Raw genomic sequence first — 19031 nt, forward strand, 5'->3', positions numbered from 1 at the left:
TACTGAAAAGTGACAAATGCATGGCTGGAAACTAGTCTTGCTCACCTGTTTGTTAGTGTTGTTAAAACAGGCATTAGATTCATAAAAATGTGTTTAGTGTTTAGAGTTTATGACAAGCTCGTGAGTTGCTGCATGCATTATTTTCACCTATAATAGCCGTAGCCCATGTTGTAAGGTGATCTATAAGCGTTGGCACTACAGCTGTAAACCCCCTTGCCGCCACCCTGCCACCAGTCAGGAGAGAAGCATTATGAAGTGTAAAATGCTAGGTTACCAGAAGAGGCGTCATCTCCTTTCCAACAAGAGAAGGCCCTGACTGAGACATCAGACAAGCCACTGTGGATCATCCGTGGACAAAAGACCTGGTTGATTGCTCCCCGTCACGCACCCACGAGGAGGCAGAGACCTGCACAAACACTTGCCCCCATCAGCTTGAGCTCTGGGGGAATGGAATAAAAATCCCTGTCAGGAAGAAACTTCCCGCCCCCCGGGATGCTGCTTGGACTTCATGGAGACAGCATGCCTTCTAAGCATACGAAAAGAATCCCGGCTGCTTCAACACCTGGGTGGCAAGATAGAGTCAGGATGCCCAAGGAGAATGTCTATGACTCCATGTTAAGGCTATTCTAGTGCCTGAGAAGTTCACACTTGATACGTGGTGGGTGAAATCAAAGTGTGGAACACACAACCATGAGGAGCCCCACTGCCTTAGGGTTAGGGTTATGCCATTCGATCTCTTTCAGGGTATATTTTGGTTCTGAGAAGTAAAAGGCTGCTGTGTGTGTGTGTGTGTGTGTGTGTGTGTGTGTGTGTGTGTGTGTGTGTGTGTGTGTGTGTGTGTGTGTGTGTGTGTGTGTGTGTGTGTGTGTGTGTGTGTGTGTGTGTGTGACCTGCTGCAGAAGACAAAAATTCTGCAAAGCCATTTCCTACTGGTTAGCCCAGCAACACACTGATACAGTGTTACAGACTCACACACACACAGAGCACGGCTCAGCAGAGGGAAGCAGGGACACACACGTCTCCCCTGGGCCAGCTTGGACAATTTCCCATCACAACCCAGCACAGTGCTGGTGCCCCCACATGGGGTGGGCAGTGACCAGGCAGAGGGGGCAGATGTGCTGGATCTGTAAAAGCAGCAAAGTCCTGTTGCAGCTTATAGACCAACAGATGTATTGGAGCATGAGCTTTCATGCGTGAATTCCCACTTTGTTGGCTAGATTCAGAAGGAAGCACTTTGGGAAAATCAGTCAAGGCCTTTAGCAGAGCTGGGACACAGACCCAGTGACCCCGGCACCACCCTGGGAGGGCAGTGGAGTTTAGTGGTCAGAGCAGGAAGGGGCTGGACACCAGGACCCCTAGGTTCTATGCTTGGCTCTGGAAGTGGAAGGGGTCTAGAGCAGTGGGACTGGGATCCAGGACTCCTGGGTTCCATAGGGGAGACTGTTTTTCCCTGTGCTTCCCTCCCTAGGGAGCCCAGCCCAGCCCCCTATTGGAGACTGAGCAGGAGTCGGGGGAGTTGTTCTCCCACTTTGGAGTTATGATTCAAACTCCTCCCCCAGGGACTGTGACATCACAGAATCTGCCCCCCAACACAGAGAAAACTAATGGGGTTAGGAGGGTTCTAGCTGCACCCACCAGACAACCCTGGTCATTGCAAGAAACCCTCAAACCTACTTACACCCACAAAACACCCTCTCAGGGTATACACCCCGTGCTAGGACAGGACCTCTTGCTCCCACCCCTTTTCTTACCACCACAAGCTGCTCCCAGCCAGGCACTGCACCCCCTTCACACACCTTTTGTCACTACGTAGCTCAGTGGCAATCACTGCCCCAAAGTGACTCCGGTGCAGGCAGTCACCACATGAACTCCCCACACAGGATTCTTTTCCACACAAAGAGAATTCTCTCTATCCAGCTCCTTCGGTTCATCTCGCTGCTCTCCCTACTGCTGCCAGACAGTGCTCATCTGCATAACCCCGCCCATGGACACATGACACCTTCTGTCCTGCGGGTTTCAAGTCAGTGAGTTACCCTTGGGGAGTGAGCAGGTCATAGCACATCACAGCCCCAGCGCATGTCACAGCCCCAGCCAGGGCTGGCTCCAGGCACCAGCTCAGCAAGCAGGTGCTTGGGGCAGCCAAGGGGAAGGGGCGGCATGTCGGGCTCTTCGGCAGCAATTCGGTGGCAAGTCCCTTGGTCCCTCTCGGAGGGAAGGAGCTGCCACCGAATTGCCGCCAGAGAAGAAGGCGACGCAGTGAAGCTGCTGCCGATTGTGATTGTGGCTTTTTTTTCATTTTCCCGCCACTTGGAGCAGTAAAAATCGTGGTGCCAGTCCTGGCCCCAACACATGTCACAGCTCCAGCACACATCACAGCACGTCACAGCCTGGGGCAGGGAGATATTGGGGGAGGAGATGGGGGGAGGGATGTACCCAGGCCCATATACCCATAGTGGCAGGGGATATTGGGGTCAGAAGGAGAGGAGAGGGGGTTGGCAGAGAGCCAGCCTGGGGTGCAGGGGAAATGCGGTGGGGTGGAGGGAGCTGGGGGACAGAAGAGACACACGTGGCTGGTGAAACGGTCCAAGGAAACTGAGTCACTCCCAGGACATGCTGTGACGGGGGGGAGCACAGGTGCAGGGAAAGAGAGACCCAGCCCCTTAGAGCCCAAGATGGATATTGGGGGCAGGGGAGGGGATGGAGGGAAGAGAGACCCAGCTTCATAACCCCCTAGAGGCAGTGGGATACGTGCAGGCAGGAGAGGGGATGGCGGAGGAGAGACCAATCTCCATAGACCCCCAGAAGCAGGAAATGAGGGGAGAAGGGAGTGATCCAGCCCTATAGACCTGTAGGGGCAGGGAGATATTGGGGCAGGAGAGGAGAAGGGAGGTTGGCAGAGACCCAGCCAGGAGTGCAGCAGAAATGGGGTGGTTTGGAGGGAATGTGGAGGAGAAGAGACACGTGGCAGGACACATGTTGGGACAGGAAAACTGACTTGCTCCGAATACATTCAGAGCAGGGCAGGGCAGAGGCAGATCATGCTGGTCCCAGGGTAATTTCAGGAGGTTCTGATTCCCCACTCAGCCGGTGGGCTCACCTCTGGGCGGAGGAGACCTGGGGTGGGGAGGGTGCAGGGGCTGTGTGTGTGTGTCAGGCTGGGGGAGCTGCCTGGGCAGAGGTGCTGGAACTGGGGGTGCTGCATCAGCCCCTGGCTTGACATGGTTTCCATCACACCCAGGGGTTACAGTTGGTTCAGTGGCTCAGCACCCCCCACTATACAGATTGTTTTGGCACCACTGGCCTAGGGTCACTGTCTAGTGCCCTTTGCCTCCCCGCTCAGGGCCTGCCTGGCTCTCCTAGAGCAGGACAGGCGCCCAGCTCTCCTGGGGCAGGGCTGGCGAAAGCTCTGGACAGATACTAACAGCCCCGGAGAGCCTGGATGAATATTAGTTGGAAAGAGAAGCCTGGGGCAATTTTATCAGAGAGCAGAAATGAATCCCGAACACAGCACTGGAGCTGCAGTGCTCGGGGTGTGTGCCTGAGTCACCTGCACAGTCTCCCTGGACCCCCTCATGGCATAACAAGTTCCCTGTAGAGAAGAAGGGGTGCAAGAACGAGGGGTGCGGCTGGTGCTGCAGAACCCCCATGTCTCACTGTGAAAAACACCAGATGCTGTGGGAACAAAGCCAGTATTATTGTGTGATTCCAGAGAATCTCGGTGCTGTGCTGCCCCTGTGTAGTGTGAGCAGGAATTGCACATTTTCACATTGCTTGTGAACACATCTGGGTACGGTTCACAGGTTTTCAGCACCCCCACTTTATAAAGTGAGAGAGCCCCACTGCACAGAAGTAACTGTTTAGCCTGCTGCAGACACTGCCCGGCCTCTGGCCTGCTGCCCTTTCTATACCACAAGCCCTGGGCACTGAAGAGATGGATAAGAGCGTCGAATTCAGGGCTTGCTTACAGAGGGACACTCAGCAAAATGAATTTTGATTAGCAAAATGTGTGACTTGAAAGTGGTTTAGTTAAATGGCATTGAATCCCTCACTAACCCAATCACCGAACTGACCTTACCTAGACCATTAGAGTGTAAAGCTATTTCTTCACAGTTTGTGAGAGAAAGCTTCATACTCTACAGTCTTCACCCCTCTTAAAATGAGAGCTTCGAGGAGGTTGCAGAGAGGTCCTCTGTACCTGACTTGGTTTCTGGATTCTCCTGTTCTTTACCTTCTTCGGCTGCTTCAGTGCTGCTTTTCTCTCCTTCACCATCTTGCAGCCTCCTCCTTCTCTTCCTGTTCAAAAAGCAGCAGCAGCAGTTGTTCTGGTTTCTTAGACCTTGTCTACACGAGAACATACTTTGGTATAATTTACGTCGCTCGGGGGAAGGGTGTGAATAATCCACACCCCTGAGCTATGTAAATTATCCTGATCTAAGCACTGTTGTAGAGAGTGCTGTGTCGGCAGGAGAGCTTCTCCTGCTGACAGAGCTACTGCCTCTTGTGGCCACTGGAGTAATGATGCTGATGGGAGCAGCTTAGAGCTAAAGTTTTATTGACTAGGAAAAGAAATGAGGAACTTATTTACCAGTTTAAAGCCAGTAAACATACACACAAAGGAGTTACAATTTGAGGTTTCAAACAGCAGTAGAAGCTGCTGTAACATGCAAGCTCTGTATGTCCCTTAGGGCTAACCCTGGCCAAACAGCCGGGATCCCTTGCTTATGCTTAGAAGTCGCGCCATCTGCCTGAAGTCCAAGCATAAGGGCAGTTTCTTACTGACAGGAATTTTTGTGTGTGTGTGTGTGTGTGTGTGTGTGTGATGTCTCAGTCAGGGCCTTCTCTTGTTGGAAGAAAGATGACTCTTCTTCTGGTTAACTGGCATTTCATACTTGGTAATGCTTCTCTCCTGATTCTGGGCGGGGGTGGCGCGGTGGCGGCGAGGGAGTTTACAGTTTTAGTGCCAACACTTATATATCACCTTATACCATGGGATACAACTATTATAGGTGAGAATAATGCATGCAGGAACTTACAAGCTTTTCATAAAGTCTAAACACAAAATACATTTTTATAAATTGAAAATGACACTAACAAACAGATGAGCAAGACTAGTTTCCAGTTATGCATTTGTCACTTCTCAGTAAGGCCTAGAGGCCTTGGCATGAGCTGGCACCTGGTCTGCCAGTGTCAGAAGAGGCTCTTCCATCTTATCCCCAGGTGTCCCCCAGGGGTCCGTGGTGGGACCAGTAGTGTTCAACTTATTCATAAATGCTCTGGGAAAAGGGGTAAACAGTGAAGTGGCAAAATTTGCAGATGATACAAAACTACGCAAGACAGTCAAATCCAAGACAGACTGCGAAGAGCTACAAAAGGATCTCACCAAACTGTCTGACTAGGCAACAAGATGGCAGATGAAAGTCAATGTTGATCAATGCAAAGTAATGCACATTGGAAAACACAATTCCAAGTATACATATAAAATGATGGGATCTAAATTAGCTGTTATCACTCAAGAACGAGATCTAGGAGACATTGTGGCTAGTTCTCTGAAAACACTCACTCAACGTGCAACGGGATGTTGGGAATCATTAAGAAAGGGATAGATAATAAGACACAAAATATCATATCACCTGTATAGAAATTCATGGTATGCTCACACCTTGAATCCTGTGTGCTGATGTGGTCGCCCCATCTCAAAAAAGATAGATTGGAACTGGAAAGATTCAGAAAAGGGCAACAAAAATGATGAGGGGTATGGAACAGCTTCTGTAGAGACAACTAAAGGGGGTAAGATAGAGGTCTATACAAGCATGACTAGTGTGGAGAAAGTAAATAAGGAAGTGTTATTTAGTCCTTCTCACAACACAAGATCTGGGGGTCACCAAATGAAATTAATAGGTAGCAGATTTAAAATAAAGAAAAGGAAGTATTTCTTCACACAGCCAACCTGTGGAACTCCTTGCCAGAGGATGTTGTGAAGGCCAAGACTATAACGGGGTTTAAGAAAGAACTAGATAAATTCATGGACGATAAGTCCATCAATGGCTTTTAGCCAGCGGTGTCCGTAGCGAGCCTCTGTTTGCCAGAAGCTGGGAATGGGCGACAGGGGATGGATCACTTGATGATACCTGTTCTGTTCATTCTCTCTGGGGCACCTAGCACTGGCCACTGTCAGAAGATAGGATATTGGGCTAGATAGACTTTTGGTCTGACCCAGTATGGCCGTTCTTACATTCTTATCCCATAACCACTTAGTTTTCTTTAGAGCCTTTGGTGAGAGACCCTGTCAAAGGCTTTCTGAAAATCCCAGTTCGCTATATCAACTGAATCATCCTTATCCACATGCTTCTTGAGATCCTCAAAGAATTCTAGAAGATTGGTGAGGTACAAGTTCCCTTTACAAAAGCTGTGTTCGCCATTTCCCAATAGAGCCTGTTTATCTGGATGTCTGATCATTTTTTACTCTAGTTTCTACCAATTTGCCCATTGCTGAAGTTAGACTCACCAGCCCACAATTGTCAGGATCACCCCTGGAGCCCATTTTAAAAATTGGCGTTACATTTGCTATCTGCCAGTCGTCTGCAACAGAGGCTTGTTTCAGTGGTAGCTTGTGTGCTACGGCTAGTTGTTCTGCAATTTAAAATTTGAGTTCTCTCAGAACTCATGGTTGAATGCCACCTGGTCCAGCTGACTTCTTCCTGTTTAATTGAACAATTTGTTCTAAAACTTCTTATACTGAGATGGTACCTCAGATTTGTCACCCAATAAGGAGAGCTCCAAGGTGGGACTCTCCCTCCTGTCCTCTGCAGTGAAGACAGTTGCAGAGAGTTCATGGAGCTTCTCTGCAATGGCCTTGTCTTTGTAGTGTGCTCCTTTGTCAGCTAGTGGCCCCACCACCTCTTTGGCAGGCTACCTGCTGCTGATGTACTTAAAAACATTCTTATGCTTAGCTTTTGTGTCTTTAGCACATTGCTTCTCAGATTCTTTCTTGGCCTGACTTCTTAGACTTTGACACTTAACAGGCCAGAGTTTGTGGACCTTCCTATTATCCTCACTAGGATCTGATTTCCAAATTTTGAAGAATGACTTTTTGCCTCTAACAGCCTCCATTACTCTGCCATTTACCTACAGTGGTGTTCTGCTGGTCCTCCTATTGTCATTTCTGATTTAGGGCATACGTTTCATCTGAGCCTCTATCTGCCGTGTTTTTAAAGGGTCTGCATGCTGCTTGCAGGCACTTAACACTTGTGACAGCAACTCCTTTTAATTTCCATCCAACCATCTGTACTTATGCCGATAAGTTGACTTTAGGTCTTTAACTTTGATCGGTAGCTGAGAAGATGGTAAATCAGACAAACCCCTTCATTTCCTTGTTATTTCCTGACTTTATTCATCGCCTTTTCCTTATTTCCAGGCTGAAGTGGCGGCCTGCCAGGGAGCTTCCTGGCACCTCTGGCTGCCTGGGCTGAAGGCAAGAGGCAGGCCTGGGCGTGGCGAAGGCCTCCTGTCCCGGCCTGAGGCTGCAGTGCTTCCTGGCCCCGGCAGGCGGCTGCTGCGGGAGAACACGAGAGAGGCTCTCGGGGCGCTAGGCAGCGCTGTGTGGCTGTTAGGAGAAAGAGCCGAGGCTCCCGACTCGACCTGCAATTGACTCGTGTGGCTCTGCGCGCAGTCAGCCGTGGCGGGCCAGGCTGTGGACGTGACTCAGGCTTGGGCAGCATGGACGCTCTTTTCTGACGAGGCATGAGGCAGACCAAGAGCTTTGCACAGCGTACAGGGAAGTGGGAGGGAGGTGTCTTCGGGCCGGCGTATCTCGTCCGTTTCTCACTTGCTGCTTGGACAGAAGTGGGAAAGGAGTGAAACATACACAACTGAAGATTCGGCACTTGGGTTAAGCCCGACTCCCTGACATGGCTGCTCAGAGATGGGCTTTTACGGCGCAGCCCCCACACACTTCCAGCCAGCAGGTGAACCCACTGTGTCCAAGAGGGAGTCTTTGAGGTGGCAAAAGGGGGACATCACAGCTCCCAGCAGACCTTGAGGAGCCTGCAAGGAGGCTTCAATGGCATCCCTGGGGGAGCATAAACTCCCCCTCCTTTCCCCCTTCTGTGCCCATAACACAGAGCTCAATTAATCAAAACCCTCTTCTGCCAGCATCAGGCCTCCTTCTTCTTACACTGGGCCTGCAAGCGAGGGGGCAGCTTTCACAGCACCAAAAGTCTAACCTGTGAGGCAGGACGTGGCTGATGCCTGCAGCGGAACTCCCAGAAGTTATTAATGGACAGAGACTACTCAATGCCCTTAGTAACAAGGGTTTGGGGTTTGAGGCCAGTAAGGGGGTCACTATGTCAGCCCTGTAACCCTGGGTGTCAGGTCACTGTGCAGCTTTGATCTAGAGCTATGATCCCAACAACCGACCAGTAGCCCACCTGGTTACTCCTTACAGGCTGACCTTACCCCCCTTCCAGCCCTGGATTCGTCCCCTAATCATCCTACTGCCACTCAGAGCCACAGATGTGGAGGTGCTGAAGGAGGGAGGGGTGACTCTAGGGTGGGGTTCTTCTCTAAAGATGGCTGGTAGAAAGGTGGTGCTCAGTTCTGTCAGCAACCTGCCCAGTTGCCTCGCTGCCAGGGGATGCAGACATTTCTGTAAGGCCATTAAATAGGATATTTGGCTTCTGAGTGAATGTGAGGAATATGCAATTATGAGAGGGAATTTCCATCCCTCTTTCACATACAATTAAGAGCCCCAGTGGCCTAATGGATAAGGCATTGGCTTCCTAAGCCAGAGATTGTGGGTTCAAGTTCCATCTGGGGTGACAAGCTACTTTCTTCTTGTATATTGCAAAGAAACCTGGTGTTATTTTCCCCAAGGAAGCTGGGAGATGTTTGAACACAAAGTACTGCAGCTTGGGAACAATCCCCCAGAAATGGCATCTTCCACTCCACGAATGCTTTCTAAACCCAGCAGTAGCAAACAGTTAATACTAGTGTTTGTCTGAGACTAGAGTGAAGGGAAGTGTTTACTCCAACACCTCAGTGAAAGAGCAAGGCCGTACTGAAAGAGAATGGATCTGTCTGGAGGCAAAGTAGACCTTGAGAATGAGCTACAGTGTGAAAAGAAGAGGTTCAAGTGTGTGTTAGGTGTTAGTTAGGTTGGTCTGACAAATTTCAAGAAAATACCAATGCCCGTAGATTGGTGCAGACACTGGCTGTTTCTGATCTTTTACTGAGAGTTCATTGAGAAATATTTTCCTTAACTATGTTATGGAATATTGGGTGGTCTACGAAGGCACCATTCTTCCTGCTTTCGCCCTTTGAGACAACACGGCTACATGGCATGAGGCCAATGTGCACCTTCCAGTCAACTGCTAGAGAAGACAACACAGACAGGGATGGCAGCAGGGCAGACTGGAGCTCCACGGAGATGGTGGGACCAGGTCTCATCAACAGGGAGGTGGCCACCCCAGCATGCACAAGGCTGAGCCAGTAAGTGCGGTGTGTGCTTCACCGTGCCCCTACTCACTGCACATGGTGGTGGTGGAGGCCAGTTACTCAGGTGGGTTGGAATGGCAAATTTAGGGCTTGGCTACACTTGCAGATGTAGAGGCTGGGAGTTAAACCAACCCTCGGTGACCGCAGCAGGGAAAACACTGCTGTGTGTTCACACTGTCAGCTGCAAGCACATTGGAGTGGCCACATTAGCAGCTCTTGCAATGCCACAAAGAGTAGTGCAGTGTGGTAGCTATCCTAGTATGCAAGTGGCTGCAACGTGCTTTTCAAATGGGGTGTGGGGGTTGGGTGTGACAGGGAGTGTGTTGTGTGTATGTGGGGGGAGAGACAGTGTGTTTGGGGGGCTGAGAGTGTGTCAGCATGTTGTCTTGTGTGTTCGGACAGCAGCAGACTCCCCACCCCATACACGCTCACAACAGCAGCATTCCACACTAATGGTTCCTTTGTCCCAGATCAGATAAGCAGCTGGCTGTCAGAAACAGAGCTTTGAAAGGGGATATCCGCATGCCTGCAGCCGATTTCAAAACAATGACCAGAGTGGGCACTTGACTTCAGGGGATTATGAGATGTTTCCTGAGGCCAATCACAGTGCAGTAACCCAACACGTCATCCACCCTGATGCCCGGCCGTTTCAGCCGAGGCACAGCGAGCTTTATGCTTCTCATGGAGGAGGATTACCAGGAGTGCTCCAGCTGCAGAGCCCAGGCGCTCCATGTGCCTTGCCAGTGTGGACACGTCAGGAGTTAGGGCGCCCAGGGCTGCTTTAATGCGCTCTAACTTGCAAGTGTAGCCAAGCCCCTAGACTTGCGACCTGACACCCAGGGTTAGAAGGCAGACATAGTGACCCCCTTACTGGCCTTGGGGAACCCCAAACCCTTGTTACTAAGGGCATTGAGGAGTCTCGGTCCCTTAATAACTTCTGGGAGCTCCCCAGCAGGCTGCGGGCATCAGCCGCCTCCTGCCTCACAGGTTAGACTCTTGGCGATGTGCCAGCTGCCCCCTCGCGTGAGGGCCCTGTGTAAGAAGAAGTAGGCCCACTCCTAGCAGAAGGGGGTTTTGATTAATCAGGCTCTGTGGTGTGGGCACAGGACTCTTCCACTGTGTCACTCTGCTGGCTTCTCTTCAGCAGCACCTAGCGGCCCTGGCTCCAGGCTAGCGCCTTGTGAGCTCGGGCATTGGCAGGAAGAGTTGCAGGGTGCTGGGCAGCAACTCTGGCAAACCAGCTGCTGGTAGGTGTCTCCGTGATATCATGGGTCAGTGAGTTCAGCTGTTAATCGAAAGGAGGGGGGTTTATGCTCCCCCAGGGATGCCACTGAAGGCTCCTCATACGCTCCTCAAGGTCTGCTGGGAAATCCCCCTTTTGCCACCTCGAAGGTTCCCTCTTGGACACAGTGGGGTCACCTGCTGTCTGGAAGAGTGTGGGGGCTGTGCCGCAAAAGCTCATCTCCAAGCAGCCCCGCCAGGGTCTTGGGCTTAATCCAAATGCAAAATCTTCACAGCTGCCTAGTGTCCTGAGAGGCTCTCTCGTGTTCTCCCGCAGCAGCCGCCTGCCGGTGTGGGTGGGAAAAGGGGACCAGGAAGCACTACTGCCTCAGGCTGGGACAGGAGTCCCTCACCACACCCAGGCCTGCCTTTTGTGTTCAGCCCAGGCAGCCAGAGGTGCCGGGGAGCTCCCTGGCAGGCTACTGCCTTAGCCACCTCTTGCCTCATGGGCCTACGCTCTTGGTGCTCTGCTGGTCGCTGTTTTGCTTGAAAGCCCAGAGCATAAAGAAACAAGCCCCTGCATAGCAGAGGAGGGTTTTGATCTGTTGACTTCTGGGTTATGGGCCCAGCACACTGCTGCTGTGTCACTCTGCTGCCTTTTCCCTTAGAGCCCCCAGCACCCATCCTCCACCATCTGGATTTAGGGCCAGATTCACCTTTTGAAGGCCCGAGCACCAAACATATTTGTGGGCCTCCATGTAGTCATTGTGGGCTCTGAGTGTGGGGCTGGTGTGGCAGTGCCATTGGTGCCATAGTATACTTGGTACTGAATATCAGAGACATTTTTACCATACACCTCTTCATAACTATATGCATTGCCATACACAGCTCCCTCAGCCCCCAGTTCTTCTCATTGAGCTGTACCCATGTGGGTTCACCAGTGTCAACAGGTAGCAGAACTTTCATAGTGATCAGGGCAACTCCCCACAGATTTATCTCCTTCCTCATTCAGACCTTCTCTAGCCATGTCTCCAGTACGTCACCAGTCACTGCATGTGGTCCTAGTCTCAGCTCAGAGTTCCACAGTCAGCAGATACCTGATCGGTTCTGACAGATCCCTCCCTCAGCCCCCATCCTGCCATGTGAGCAAGCCACCTGCAAACACCATTTCCCCAAAGTGAGGACTTAGCCCTTGGGAATCTGAAGACACCAGCGTCTCTCCCTCTGCTCCCATCTACATGCTAGTCTGCTACCTGGTCACCACCACCTCTCCCCATACTTGTTTCCTTTCTACTTTGGACATGCTCCCAACCAGCTGGAAGCTCCCTCTGCAAGCCTGACCTGCTCCCTTTAACAATCCTTTCCTGCTGGAGACCTCTGTTCCTTGAGGTTAACTCCAGTGTCTTTAGCTGCTCTAGCTTAATGGCCCCAGTAGTCACAGAGCCACTTGTAGCTTCTCTGGCTATAGCCATGGGGCCACCTGCCAGAGGCCAGCCTTAGACAGCTGCAGCTACCAGCCGCAGGAAGGGGTGGCAATTCCAAGGCTGAGCATGCTTGAACCTTGCAACGGCAGCACTAGGGACTCTAAATCCTCAGCCCTGGCCCTAGGCAGCTGCAGACTCTGCAGCTAGGCACTTCCCTCCTCTAGGCCATGGCTTTAAGTACCTGAGATGCCCATCACCTGCAGCAGAGGCCACCAATTCCCACGCACCCCTCAGCTGGCACATAGTCATGCAGAAAGTGCAGCCTGAATGATTCTGGAAGCTGGGGTGCCAGGAGTTTCCCATCCCTGAGCAGCAGCTCTTCAACAAGCTCACATGTCCCCGGCCACTGTGAGACCAGGACCCTGTGAAGACAGTGGAGTTACCCTGTGTATAACCAGTTCTGTCCAAAGCCTATTGAAGTGAGTGGGAGTCTTTTCATTGTCTTTAATGGGCTGTGTATAGAAGCAAAGGGCCCCATTCTAGACTCTAGGAGCAAAGTGCATTCTGTGTGGCACTGGTTTGCTAGCCTAACAGGAAGGTCTCACATTACCTAGCGAATAAGCAACACCTCCTACAGCACCTAATGCTTTCTGAGAGGCTTCCCACCCAATTACTAAATGTGAACCTGCTTCGCTTACAAGGCTGAACATATCAGATGGTATCATCACAAAAGCAAGGCACTTCTGAATTCAGTAAGAATTTTAGATGTGCACAGAACACAGACAGGACTGGTTCCAGCATGGTTACAGAACTGCAGTAAAGTGGAACAATTTTCAGCTTGTGTGTTTGAAAGATGTTTGGATCCATTTTATAAGACTGTCTTACCTAAATGAGGAAAAGTTGAGTTGCTTTTATTATTCTTTTGTTCCATTCTTTGTTTCTATGGGGAATTTGCCAGTGCAATATTACTGTCTTCCTTTTAAACAAACAAAACTAAAAAAAAATATAAAAAAAATGGTAATGGCTGTTGAAAATAGCAATTCCAGCCCTAGTTAGCACTGGGAAGACCCCAGCATTGCTCAATTTTATCCTACTTTTTCTACAGCAAATGACAGTGAATCAGCATATTTGATTTGGGAGAAATGAAGTAACAGTTGCCCAAATTGAGCTTGAGCACTCCTGAATTTTGAGGGTGTTCAAATCTGGGAGGCAGGTGCTAGATTCTCTTTCTGAATATTAGATAAATCTGGAAAGGAAAAGTCAATTTCTATTTTCATGGCTTAGAAGTGGAAATCCTCCTGTACTGTATCTGAAGTTGCCCAGGTCCTCTAGTAGAGCCTCCCCTCCCTTACTTACCTTTTAATTTCTGATGGGATTCACGTACCTCTCTTGCTAGGCTTCAGATAGAGAGGGGCTCTGTCCATTTAGTCCACCCAGTTCCTTCTTTGGGGGCTGCCAGGAGAGGTCACACTGGCATTCCTAAGCCAGTCTGGGGAAGTCTTCTGAGGGTGCTATCTGGCACAAAGCTTTCTACTCTTTGGGCACACTTGTTCCCCATTCACACTGCCACCCCCTTCTAGCAGCCAGCTCTCCATTCACAGCAAGCTGCAGTGCATGGAGTCTCTCAGCTTCCCTCCTCCCTTTCCTGTTGATATTGCTCTTGTGTGGATTAGTCCAGGCTGAGGTTGATGGTGGCACGGAAATTGTTGAAATCCTGGTGGAATTCCTCAAGGGCTTCTCTTCCGTGGGTCCAGATGATGAAGATGTCATCAGTGCAGAGCAAGTAGAGATGGGGCATTATGGGACAAGAGCTGAGGAAGCATTGTTCTAAGTCACCCATAAAAATGTTGGCACACTGTGGGGCCATGCGAGTACTCATAGCAGTGCTGCTGACATGAAGGTATACATTGTCCCCAAATGTGAAATAGTTATGGGTGAGGACAAAGTCACAAAGTTCATCCACCAGGTTTGCCAGGAATAATTGGTAAGGGTATACTCTCAAGCCTACCCAGGAAAAGGGGTGTAGGGACTTGGGGTGGGGGGGAATTAGTCTCAAGACTGTCCGGAAAAGGACGAGTTAGGGACTTGGGAAATTGGGGAAAGGCAGAATTCCAAGGGGCTCTCCCCTAAGATTTGGAATACACTTGGTGGTGGTAGCTTACTGTTAACCTAAGCTGGTAAATAAACTTAGGGGGTTATTCATTCAGGTCCCCACATCTGTATCCTAAAGTTCAGAGTGGGGAGGGAACCTTGATGGGGGAAAAACGGATTCCCCACTTCTCGCTTGTGCACTGTCCTCCTCCTTCTCCTCTTCATCCTCCAAAAAGTCATTCTCCCTGCTCCGTGCAACTCCCAACTTGCACGTGTCCATGGATAGTGGTGGGGTAGTGGTGGCATCACCCCCCATAATTGCATGCAGTTCACGGTAGAAGCAGCATGTATGGGGCTGTGACCCAGAGAGCCAATTCACCTCCCTGGCTTTTTGATATGCTTGCTTGAGCTTCTTGACTTTTACATGACACTGCTCTGTGTTCCTAGAGTAGCCTCTTTCCGTCATGGCCCTGGAGACTTTAGCGTACATATACCTCTACCCAATATAATGCAACCCAATATACCATGAATTCGGATATAACACAGTAAAGCAGGGCACCGGGGGTGGGTGGGTGGGGCAGGGGACTGAGCATTCTGGTGGATCAAAGCAAGTTCAATATGACACAGTTTCACCTATAAACATAGTAAGATTTTTTGGCTCCCGAGATCAGCGTTATATCAGGGGAGAGGTGTATTTGTGTTTCTTTTTTTGGAACATAGTTCTCCCATAACAGATTTGTCTCCCCAACATGCGATGAGATCCAGTACCTCCTGTTCAGACTATGCTGGAGCTCATCTGTGAATCCAGGACTGCGTGGTCTCTCATGATGATGGACTCTGCATGGTCGCCTGTGATGATGGACTGTCCTGATGGTCACCTGTGCTGATGAGCTCACCACAGTGGCCAAACAGGAAATGAAATTCAAAAGTTCCTGGGGCTTCTACTGCCTACCTGGCAAGTGCATCGGAGTTGAGAGTGTTGTCCAGAGTGGTCACAAGGAAGCATTCTGGGATAGCTCCCAGATGCCAATAATGTCAAATTGTGTCCACAGTACCTTGAATCTAGAACTGCAATCTTATTTTAGCACTACTCCACTTGCTGAGGTGGAGTACAGAAACCGGATTAAAGAGCCCTTTCAATTGAAAAAAAAAAAGATTTGGGCATGTGGACGGAATCAGTTTTATTTTGAATTAACTCAGCTAATTCCAAAATAACCGCGTACTGTAGACCAGCCCTAAGGCTATGTCTACACTTCAAACACTGGAAGTATTCTTCTGACAACCCAACCCAACCCTGTCTACACTGGGGCTCACATTAACTACTACTCTGTGGAGTAGATTTTTCACACCCCTGAGAGAGGTGGCTATGTCAACATAGCTTTTCATTGTAGATCAGCCTCTAGCCGGCTTTTAGACATGAAAGGCAGTGGAGTCCAGCCTTTTCTTTGATATTGATGGTTGACGATTGCAGCTTTCCTACCTGTTAGACACATTCTATGACAGATGTCTTTTCTTTGCAAATTAGAGAAGTGAGGAACTCAGTGACCCTTACAGGCTAAGTGGGTAAAAACTTATACAACTTGTCTCCTTGAGTAGTTTTCCTTTTAATAGAAATTAACTTTGAAGCTAAGCAAAATAAGTTCTATTGGAAATACAAAAAATTTAAATCTATACTAGGCCAATATTTTCTTACACACTTTCTCACACACATTCTCCCACCCCAACCTTTGGAGGGAGGTTTTCTACCAGAACTCCTTACACTACATGTGAGTTCATATATCTCTGGCTCTTTTGCCATGTGTGTTGGTGGAAGGGGTTTCCTATATGGGAATGTTTGCATCGTGGGGAAAAAATATCTCTCTTGTCGCACTTTTTAATCTTTCAAAGTAGGAGATGGTAGAGGAGAAGTGATGTAAATACATAAAACAAGAGAAAACTAAGGTCTAATCTACACTAAAGACATTCATTGGCGTAACTATATTGCTCAGGGGTGTGAAAAATACACACTGGTGAGAAATGTAGTTACACAACCCTCCTCCCATGAAATAACACTACATCAGCAGGAGAGCTTTGCCTGCCAACATAGCCACTGCCGCTTGTGGGGGCTAGACTAATAAATCCCAAGGAAGAGATTTCTCCCATTGGTGGAGAGCATCTGTAATAGCAGTGCTACAGCTGCACCAACATCAGCTTTATTGTGCAGCCAGAGCATCAGACACAAAACCTTAGAATCAGGGCTCAACATGTGAGTATCCAGAAGTCTGAAATTGGAGCTTGACACATTTGTTGCCTCATTGGTTACCATCATTTCTACAGCCTGAAAGTCCTTGTTACCCACTCAGGCAGCCAGACTGGGATCCACGGGGAAGGACTGTCCTATGAAGCACTCTCTCTTTAGATCCAAACAGTGAAGGATGATTGTTCTCAATCTAACCCTGGTATCCTCTGGCATAGTAATGAGACACACTGAACTAGGAAGTGGAGTTGGACAAAATTTCTTTGGGCCCTAAGGTTTTCCCACACTCACTGCTTTCATAGCTTCTCTCACTTGTGTGGATTTTCTGATGCCTAATAAGGTTCCAGCTGCAACTGAAGGTTTTCCCACACTCACTGCATTCAAAGGGGCTCTCCCCTGTGTGGAATCTCTGATGCCTACTAAGGTGTGAGCTGTGATTGAAGGTTTTTCCACACTCACTGCATACATAGGGGCTCTCCCCTCTGTGGACTGTCTGATGCCTAATAAGATGTGAGCTGAAACTGAAGGTTTTCCCACACTCACTGCATTCATAGGGCCTCTCCCCTGTGTGGACTGTCTGATGCCTAATAAGGTGCGAGGTACGACTGAAGGTTTTCCCACACTCACTGCATTCATAGGGCCTCTCCCCTGTGTGGACTGTCTGATGCCTAATAAGGTGCGAGCTACGACTGAAGGTTTTCCCACACTCATGGCATTCAAAGGGCGTCTTCCCCATATGGATTCTCTGATGTGCAGAAAGGGCTGAGCTCTCAGTGAAGTATTTCCCACACTCACTGCATTTACAGGGCCACTCCCTTGTGTGGATTCTTTGATGGGCAATAAGGCTCGAGTGGCGATAGAAGGTTTTCCCACACTCACAGCATTTATAGGGCCGCTCTCCTGTGTGGATTCTTTGATGGGCAATAAGGTGTGAGCTGCGAGTGAAGTTTTTCCCACACTCACTGCATGTATTTTCCCTCTTGCCCATGAGGATTTCCTGCTGTGTTGTGGTTTCCTTGATGCTTTTCTGACTTCCCTGACAGGAAATAAATTTACCCATTTTCTCTCCTGGCTGGTTTCCCTGCTCTCTTTCTGCTGTGTACTGAGTCTTGCATGATTTTCCCTGCTCATGACTCTTCGACACATTTCTTTTTGATCTTTGCAATAATTCTCTGTGTTCATCCACTTGCTCAACATTTTCCTGCAGAGAATTCTGCTCCTCTTTCTCACATACCATTGCATCACCTGCTGTGATAGAGACAGAAACCTCAAACAGGGATGGAAAGGGGAAGACCAAACCAAAACAAGTGCTGGAGGGAGTTCAAATAAAAATCAAGAACTGAGCTCCTCCAAATTCTTCCCCCAAATAGGAGAGAGGAGGGGATCAATTCAGCCTTCTCATCCCATCCAAATTTGCAAGGGGAAGGGAAGAAGCTATTGCCTGGTGTCTGCTAGGATCTACAGGAAGCCATGAGTAGGTTAGATAAATGTCTATTAGGGATGGTCTAGACAGTATTTGGTCCTGCCATGAGGGCAGGGGACTGGACTTGATGACCTCTCGAGGTCCCTTCCAGTCCTAGAGTCTATGAACTATATTTACCCTGATGATATGACTCCTGCTAGGGACAATAATAAACTGAGAGACATCCCAGGGGCTTGTACTGCATCCCAGATGTTTCCTTCGGCACGTACAGATTCTGAGTTGGTTTAATCTTTCCTCACTGTAAACGGGTTGGGACTCACCACCTGTTGCGCCTCCTGCTGGTGACTCTGAGAATTAGCTCGATTCCAGTGGAGTGCCCCCTCCTGGTGGTGTCCCGTCCATTGTTCTACCCTCTGCTCTCCGCTGCTGTTGCTGGACCCACGTTGTTCCCTGCTCGGCAGCATCCTCTTCGCGGCCACTGTCCTCCAGCAGTGTCCCTTAGTCCACCAGGACCCCCTTCCAGGGATCGGTGATCAGTAGTCCGACATTCCAGCCACCATATGCAACCACATACCCCAAAGTCTAATCCCTCTTGTCAGGGATCAGGCGCAGTCTATAATGGCCACTCCCTATGGCCAATGGCTGGATGTACTGCAAGGAGGAAGGGGAGGACCCAGGCCCGCCCTCTACTCTGGGTCCTGGCCCAGGGACCCTCTGGCCTTAGCCTCGCTGTCCTCTTTCTTTCCCCTCCTCTGTCTGTTCCCCTGGGCCGCTTCCCCTACAGCCCCTTGCACCTGCTAGGCCCTTCCCCTCAGGGCCTGCAGCCTAGCAGCTATGGGCTATGGGCTAGAGCCTTCTAGCCTCCCTGAGCCTGCCCAGCACTGCGCTATCCATAGTGCTAATCTCCCCTTTGTAGACTGACCTCCCCCTGCCAAATGCCCAGGACAGACTGACTGCTCCTGCTCTGGGCAGCCTTTATATACATCTGAGCCTGGCCCTGATTGGTTCCCTCCAATCTGGGCCCTGATTGGCTCACAACAAGCCCTTTTCTGATTGGCTCCCTGTCTGCACAGGCCCCCTGGCCTGCCGCAGCCCACTCTCACAGGGAGTGGGGCAGTCTGCCCCACTACACTCACATGTGTAG

At 49.9% G+C, this 19031-nt stretch overlaps 1 protein-coding gene, 1 long non-coding RNA gene and 1 other non-coding gene across 3 annotated transcripts; 2 read left to right on the top strand and 1 right to left on the bottom strand.

The window, feature by feature from the left end:
• Positions 1–1126: 1126 nt before the first annotated feature.
• LOC115658025 lies at positions 1127–13758 on the top strand. The gene is made up of 3 exons (XR_004002127.1): positions 1127–1208; positions 7023–7028; positions 13749–13758. It is a non-coding gene; the product is annotated as an uncharacterized LOC115658025 (long non-coding RNA).
• TRNAR-CCU lies at positions 8744–8816 on the top strand. The gene has a single exon. It is a non-coding gene; the product is annotated as a tRNA-Arg (tRNA).
• Positions 13759–15464: 1706 nt separating the features above from the next.
• LOC115658019 (zinc finger protein 239-like) lies at positions 15465–18180 on the bottom strand. The gene is made up of 2 exons (XM_030576470.1): positions 18157–18180; positions 15465–17712 (listed from the first exon to the last, which is right to left on the bottom strand). Exon 2 carries the CDS (start codon positions 17699–17701, stop codon positions 16700–16702), a length of 1002 nt encoding a protein of 333 aa, XP_030432330.1. The 5' UTR covers positions 17702–17712; positions 18157–18180; the 3' UTR covers positions 15465–16699.
• Positions 18181–19031: the final 851 nt, after the last annotated feature.

The sequence above is a fragment of the Gopherus evgoodei genome, chromosome 9, assembly GCF_007399415.2.
Source record: "Gopherus evgoodei ecotype Sinaloan lineage chromosome 9, rGopEvg1_v1.p, whole genome shotgun sequence".
Lineage (NCBI taxonomy): Eukaryota > Metazoa > Chordata > Testudines > Testudinidae > Gopherus > Gopherus evgoodei.